This window comes from Oryx dammah, unplaced genomic scaffold (genome assembly GCF_014754425.2).
Source record: "Oryx dammah isolate SB20612 unplaced genomic scaffold, SCBI_Odam_1.1 HiC_scaffold_11050, whole genome shotgun sequence".
NCBI lineage: Eukaryota > Metazoa > Chordata > Mammalia > Artiodactyla > Bovidae > Oryx > Oryx dammah.
Genome location: NW_024080444.1, coordinates 1,589,787 through 1,597,677, shown reverse-complemented (window position 1 = coordinate 1,597,677; position 7,891 = coordinate 1,589,787). Strand labels below are relative to the sequence as shown.

Here is a 7,891-nt window from a genome sequence, read left to right as displayed (position 1 = left end):
TTGGCACCAAAATATATTGACCAGCTGGGATATCATTAATGCTTAACAGTTTTATCCTTATGACCATATCTTGGCCAATTAGGTTGTCTTTGACCACAGAAGGGTATCATATATTCTAATATAAATGTTGCATGTATATCTCTGCAGCACGTATTCTATTGCATTGATGTGTTGTAGAGTATACACTAAATATAAATGCGTTTGTTTCTTCAGAACACCAGGTTAGATGGTGTGACTAAAGAGGAATAGAATTAAAATAGACATTAATTTCTTTTTTAGAAAAATAATTATTATTCCAGGATATACATTCTTGGGTACACTGAAAGTAAAGGGATTCAAATAAAATCATTTTTAAGATGAATTTTTAAAGAATGATTTTCGAAAAAGAAATAAGGTTCAGGAAAGTCAGTTCTGCTTGCTTTCCATACAAATAAATACACACCGGAGAAATGACTGACAGGCAGTGATTGAAGGACCTTAGCAGAAAGCGGTTTGCAGTGTTAAAAGAAACACTTGGACTAGGGTCATTAGCCTATGAAGCCATTTTGGAAATACTCTTACTAGATAATCTCCCAATAGTGCCTTTAAATTATGGGAGAGGTAAAACAAATAAGGGCAAAATATAAGACAAATGAATGCTATAATATTTCCCAGAATGCATCATACATGAAAATTTAATACATTAAAATATTTGGAATCTTTTCAGAGTTTGCAATTGCGGCGTTTACAAAATAAAATTTGTAACAGTTTTTCTATGCAGTAGCACAAACACAGTCATACGAACACAGAACCATTACTAAACTACCTAAACCAAAATGCATGGGGAAAAGGATTTCACCTGTAAATTGTTTTTTAAATTTTAAATCATTTGCAGTTTATTTGACATCTATAGGAATTCCTTGGTTATTTGCATCAACATCTCTGGATTAAACTTTAAACCTGATACTGATCATATATTTTCCTTCCCCATAATTTAGGTACTAGTTTGTTTACCGATAATTGATTGTTCCTTATCCCTATGTAAACCACTAAAAGTAACATCTGTGTTCCTTCTTCAAAGCTAGAGACCTGACATTAAGGATTTTATATGGGAAGTATAAAAAGTAATGAGGCAACCAAACACCAGACTCCTTTTACCTATGGACCTACTTAATCACCTGATAGAAGTCAAATAAAACATGGCCTGAGAGCAAAGACAGCTACAAGGATCAGGAATCTTCTCTACAAATACCACATTGAAATGTATACATACATGCATACATATGTTGCTCAGTCGCCCAGTCATGTCCAACTCTTTGCGACCCCATGGACTGCAGCCTCCCTGTCCCTGACCATCTGCTGGAGTTTGCCCAAGTTCATGCCTGTTGCATTGGTGATACCATCCAGCCACCTCATCCTCTGATGCCCTTTTTTCCTTCTGCCCTCAATCTTCTCCAGCTTTCCCAAGGTTAACTGAATTCTGCCAAGAGAAAGCACTGGTCATAGCAAATACCCCTTTTCAACAACACAAGAGATGACTTTGCACATGGACATCACCAAATGGTCAATACCAAAATCAAATTGATTACATTCTTTGTAGCTGAAGATGAAGAAGCTGTAAACAATCAGCAAAAACAAGACCTGGAGCTGACTGTGGCTCAGATGCATATGTATATATATGTATAAATATATACATATAGTTGCTGACGCTTTGACAAGCTATTAAAGAAACCCATTTTATGGTCTAGTTTATTTCTTTTCCATCTTCAGATGGAGGCCTCTTACCAAAACTTGTAGAAAATAGATCATGTAATAATAGTAGCGGAAAGGATTCTAATAATTGTCTAGTTCAAGTGCCTCCTTTATAGATGAAAAACTTGAAGAAAAAGCTTTTGCAGCTCATTAACATGCCATACCCAGTTAGTGGCAGAGTCGAGACTAGATCCCAAATATGAGCTGATGAATGGATGAATAAATATCATGACCTCTAACTCATTTTCACAACTATTTTGTAAACCATCTTTCTCTTAAAATATTACATACCCACTTCACATTTCAGACTGAGAAATCAGTAATTTTCCTGATAATAGTAAAATAGCTTTTTTTTTTTTTTTTATGTTGAAAATCCTGGGATAAAGGGATCTTGGACATGAAATTCTGCCCGAAAGCCAGCCTGTTCGGGGTAGCCATGCTGATGCTCTGTCTTCACCATGCACTGACATTCCTCCACCAGCATCACCACCTTGACCACCATGGCCAAGCCGGTGCAGTTGAGCTGTAAGTGCCTCGTGGTGAACTTGGCAGGCAGGCAGTGGGAGCAGAATGTGTGGGGGTGCTGCGCAGCTTCAGGAAAAGGAAGGGACCCGCATTTTCCAAAGCAGAGGTTGTTCTGTACAACCACTTTCTCACAGTCTTCATGGGTGATAGTCTAAAAGGCAAACACATCTCCATTAAATTATCTTGAGTCATTTCTTTAACATACAGGATGCAGACTAATAAGGCTGAGGATGTTAGTTGCTCAATCGTGTCCGACTCTGTAATCCCATGGTCTGTGTGTAGCCCACCAGTCTCCTCTGTCCATGGAATTCTCCAGGCAAAATTCTGGAGTGGGTTGTCATTCCTTTCTCCAGGAGATCTTCCCATTCCAGGGAGTGAACCCGGTTCTCCTCTATTACAGGCAGATTCTTTACCATCTGAGCCACCATGGAGGCCCTCCCAAGCCTGAGGATAACTTAGACTAAAATTGAAAAATCTTTCCAATGTTGGATACATTTTAAATATCCAAGTGATGGTATCTTAAGAGCATAGAGCTACCTCAACTAAATTTCTTTTATTGGGTAAATGAATAAATTACCCTGTAGGAAATACCTAAGGTAATATGAAAACGTTTACTCTACACTTGAATGCCAGACTCTAAGTTTGATGTTACTGGTCTGAAAAATTCTAATGGTTCGTTTCTTGTCAATAATGTGTCTTACCCTTCTTCTCTTCACAGTGCATCGTGCATAATAAATTCTCAATACGTATTTGTTCAATAGCTCACAGAATAGATCAGAACATCAAGAGTTTAATTCTGTCCTATTTTGCAGTGTTTATAGTCCATTCAAATTTATTAAAGTTGCAGCACTTACACCTCTAAATCATGTTGTGTGACATCATCTCTGCCTCTCCCATAACCCCAGACACCTAGCTTTATGCGCCCTTCAAAATATATGAGCCAAACACCTTACTCTTAATTTGATTAGCAATAGAATTCAAAATAAGAGTTCAAAGGAAATTTGATTGCCCAGTTCTTAGGAGCAATTTTCTAATTATACATGGGCCAACAAAGCAGTCATTATTATTTGATCATTGACTTGTCATTGCTACGTGTCCTTGCCTTTTCAGAATACTTAACTGCCTTGCACAGTCAATTACCTTGTAATACTGCCTGCTTAATTGGGTAGCTTTACTGGACTGTAAAATTTTACTCTGCCCTGCATTGCTTTTGGTTCAGTATCTCTGTGTTTAAGGACCTGATGCAATTTCTCAATTTTAATCTAACATTTGGAGCGTGGGCTTTGCCAGACTGACTGGAGGAAGCAGATAGTAGAATGCTCTCTGGTCTTAATAGTGTGGAATCAATCATCCTAACCACAAATCAGCCAAACAACATGAATTGGGAGACAGGCATTTCTAAGGGGAGGAAATGTGATTTCACATCAAGATTACTTTTTGAAAGCTTATGAGAAAATCTGTTGTATTAAATCATTTTTGCTATGGTAATGCTAGAAATAATCTGGCAACTTCTGCCTAACAACCTGGACATAGTTGATAGACCTATGAAGTAGCTGGGTGTGAAATACAGGGATTAAGACCATCATACATGCATGTTTGAGGAGGAGTCCAACGTATCCCACTTATCTGCAGATGGAACCCACCTGCTCATCCATGTCTAATAGAGTGTAGAGATGCAGCTAGGGAGAAGTTCTGGTGATCACTCTAAGTTCCCAGTTTCGTACCTGGAGGTACAATCAATTACTTCTCCAGATAAACCACACCAGTGTAAAAACAAATAAAACAAACAAACAAACAAAAAGCTCTGTGTGATCAATATGAATGATTTCTAACATTAGCAGTACCGTCATACCATATTTGCAGCATTTACAAGGTTAGAAAGAAATTTAGGAAATATGAGCATACTTTGCCAAATCCCATGCTGAAGGTCCAGGCACCAAATCTGGAAATTAGGTGAGACTCAGACTCCTGGCACATTTGTCCCCTGCTTTTTACCCATCCCAGCTGTCCACTCCCTCCTGAAAATCTGGATCCCCGCCCCCACCCAGAACAAATACCTGGCTGAAGGGCACTGTCCTACAGGTCTCCTGATGCACTTCGTGGCTTTTGATAGGCAGGATGATCCCCTGAGAAGCTGGACTCATTCTGAACATGAAGTGGTGCCAGAATTTCTTGGCTTCTTCCCGGAGAGGAGATTTCTCCACTGGCATCCTATCCTTGGGCTGAGTGAGGCCCCAAGTCCTAGGGAAGATCTGCTCACTGACCAAGCCCTGGGATGGGTGCAGCTCTCTCTCGGGCTTCTTCCAGAATCTCCCAAACCTGGACAGCATCTTTTCTCTCTGCCTCTGGCCCTCCTCTGCAGGGCTGGCACCTATCAGGTGTGGCACAGCCACAAACAGATCTGGCTTCTCCTCTGCTTCCTCCTGAGTGCCCACGGAGAGCTCTCTGCGATTCCTTTCTAGGAGCATGAGAGAGACAGAACTCTGCCTCTGGCGACCATCGCCGGGCTGTACAGCCACCCCTAGAGGCAGGAGCACCAGCAGCTGAAGGAAGAGAAGAGGCATGCTGTCGGGCCCGCTTCTTGCAGATTCACAGACTGTGAGGCCCAGAAAGAGGTTCACTCCCTGCAGGACTGTGACCAGGGAGATGCTATATATGGATACCTGCCTTATGGGATGGGAAGGCAGGTGGTCAGTAGCCAGGCAGAGTAAACACACCTCTTGTTTGCTTGAATTATGGAGTGCTAATAGTGTTCTGCCTTCATTTTGGTTTTGTGTATTTTAGAAGGCTCCAGTGAAAGCCGGGGACCCAGGGGGTAATTAGCTGACACTTTATCGTCTGAGATTTAAGGAGCAGTATTAGTGAAAACAACACGCCTTTGCCTGGATTTCCCATCACTGTTATTAGGGCCAGAGTAAGCTAACATCTGTGGTCCATCTGCTTTGTGCTGATACAGAACTGACATGTTTTTAAGAGAGAGTTCAGTTGCTCAGTCACATCCAGCTCTTTGTGACCCCATGGACTGCAGCATACCAGGGTTCCCTTTCCATCACCAGAACTCCTGAAGCTTGCTCAAACTCATGTCCGTCAAGTCAGTGATGCCATCCAGCCATCTCATCCTCTGTCGTCCCCTTCTCCTCCTTCTCTTTAAAAGAGAAGTGTATCAGGTTAAAATTAATGTATACATTTAACCAAAGTTCAGGCCATTAGGCTCTACACACACACACACACACATGCATAGGAGCAGCCAAAGAAATATATAAAAGTTGTAAGAAAGAGAAAGGAAGAATTAGAGGGGTGTTACATTCATTGAGAAAAGGATGCTTCTATTACTGAGATACGGTTGTGGTTGTCGATTTTTGCACGGTAACAGTGAAGGGAGTATAGTCTCCTTTTCCACACATGGAAACTCACAATTCCCAAATAATCCCCTCACCTTAAGAATCAAATACTTGGTGCTAAATTTCACAACTGATTAATCATCAGATAAACTTTCTCAATTGTTCACACAAATCTCTCAACAGGAGTCTAAGTAACAGACTGACAGCTCAAGGAGGGGGAAATGTCTTTCCCTCAAGCCACCCTACTGACTTTTTTTCCCCAAAACAAAGAGCCAGACTTGAAAAAGTGGATTCTATGAACCAGGTTTGATAGCTCTGGGGCATGAAGCTGGCTGGCCCACATCATTTTCTTTATACTGCAATAATTGATGACCAGGTTAAATAAAGATGGAGGCAAACATGAGTATTCAGGGATCAAAAGAAAATTTGTTAGATGACTATCATTTTAAAACATTATAAATCAGACAAAGGTGTAAGAAAGAAACATTTCCACAAAAATGAACCTCAGAATTCAGTTCCAACAATCCTTTACAATATTTGAACAGTATTTCCACTGGGAATCAACCTAACACCTGCTTGCCTTTCTCCCCTTTTAATTCAATCATCATATTTCTTGCTTTCAGTAACACACATAATCCTGGAACATAACCCCTTTTTTTCAGTAATGATTAATCTTTTTTTCTAAGAAGTGACCCATTGGAATATTTTTTCCAGAACTACTGTTCTTCTTAATAGTTATGCCTAATTTCTAAGAGTTCAGTACAGTTCAGTCACTCAGTCATGTCCAACTCTTTGCAACCCCAAGAAATGCAGCACACCAGCCCTCCCTATCCATCACCAACTGCCAGAGTCTACCCAAACCCATGTCCATTGAGTCCGTGATGCCATCCAACCATCTCATCCACTGTCATCCCCTTCTTCTCCTGCCCTCAATCTTTCCCAGCATCAGGGTCTTTTCAAATGAGTCAGCTCTTCACATCAGGTGGCCAAAGGATTGGAGTTTCAGCTTCAACATCAGTCCTACCAATGAACACCCAGAATTGATTTCCTTTAGGATGGGCTGGTTGGATCTCCTTGCAGTCCAAGGGACTCTCAAGAGTCTTCTTCAACACCACAGTTCAAAAGCATCAATTCTTCAGCACTCAGCTTTCTTTATAGTCCAGCTCTCACACCCATACATGACTATTGGAAAAACCATAGCCTCAACTAGATGGACCTTTGTTGACAAACTAATGTCTCTGCTTTTTAATATGCTGTCTATGTTGGTCATAACATTCCTTCCAAGGAGTAAGCATCTTTTCATTTCATGGCTACAATCACCCTGCAGTGATTTTGGAGCCCTCAAAAATAAAGTCAGCCACTGTTTCCACTGTTTCCCCATCTATTTGCCATGAAATGATGGGACCAGATCCCATGATCTTAGTTTTCTGAATGTTGAGCTTTAAGCCAACTTTTTCACTCTCCTTTCACTTTCATCAAGAGGCTCTTTAGTTTTTCTTCACTTTCTGCCATAAGGGTGGTATCATCTGGATATCTGAGGTTATTGATATTTCTCCCAGCAATCTTGATTCCAGCTTGTGCTTCTTCCAGTCCAGCGTTTCTCATGATGTACTCTGCATATAAGTTAAATAAGCAGGGTGACAATATATAGCCTTGACGTACTCCTTTTCCTATTTGGAACCAGTTTGTTGTCCCATGTCCAGTTCTAACTGTTGCTTCCTGACCTGCATATAGGTTTCTCAGGAGACAGGTCAGGTGGTCTGGTATTCCCATCTCCTTCAGAATTTTCCACAGTTTTCTAAGAGACAAAGCCTCAAATAAGTCCTTTTACCTACAATAATGAATTTTTTAAATGAACCATCATTTTTCCAGAAATCTAATGAGATGTATTTTACTTGTACCAAATACCTAGAAAACCTCTGTTAGTATTAATTAAGGTACAGTTGATCCCTACTAAATAAATGTTAATATTTGTCATTTTTAAGAGTATTTTTAAAAAATTGCCTGCTGCTTGAATTTCTTAATTTCCTTCAGCCATCCAATGCAATAGCCCTCTCAGAACTGGCCACTTAATTATATAATTCATATTAGCTGGCCATTCAATTATAAATATGTTGTGGGAGCAAACTATGATATGTTCCTGGTTCCTTTTATTTTTTTATTTTCAGTTTTAAAAAAAATCTTTATTATTGGACTATAATTGCTATAGAACGGTGCATTAGTTTCTGCTGTACAACAAAGTGAGTCAGCCACATGTATACATATTCCCTGCCTTGCCCTTAAGCATCCTTCCC

The 7,891-nt window shown here is 40.1% G+C and overlaps 1 protein-coding gene across 1 annotated transcript; it reads right to left on the bottom strand.

Moving 5' to 3' along the window:
• Positions 1-2,078: 2,078 nt before the first annotated feature.
• Positions 2,079-4,844, bottom strand: LOC120860266 (cerberus-like). Its single transcript, XM_040236060.1, has 2 exons — positions 4,314-4,844; positions 2,079-2,407 (listed from the first exon to the last, which is right to left on the bottom strand). Exons 1-2 carry the CDS (start codon positions 4,818-4,820, stop codon positions 2,093-2,095), a joined length of 822 nt encoding a protein of 273 aa, XP_040091994.1. The 5' UTR covers positions 4,821-4,844; the 3' UTR covers positions 2,079-2,092.
• Positions 4,845-7,891: the final 3,047 nt, after the last annotated feature.

Excerpts from the sequence above, each read along its gene's own strand:
- LOC120860266 (XM_040236060.1), bottom strand. The coding sequence starts at position 4,820 with ATGCCTCTTCTCTTCCTTCAGCTGCTGGTGCTCCTGCCTCTAGGGGTG. Across the intron at positions 2,408-4,313 it reads GGACAGTGCCCTTCAGCCAG|ACTATCACCCATGAAGACTG; the intron begins GTATTTGTTCTG and ends TTTGCCTTTTAG.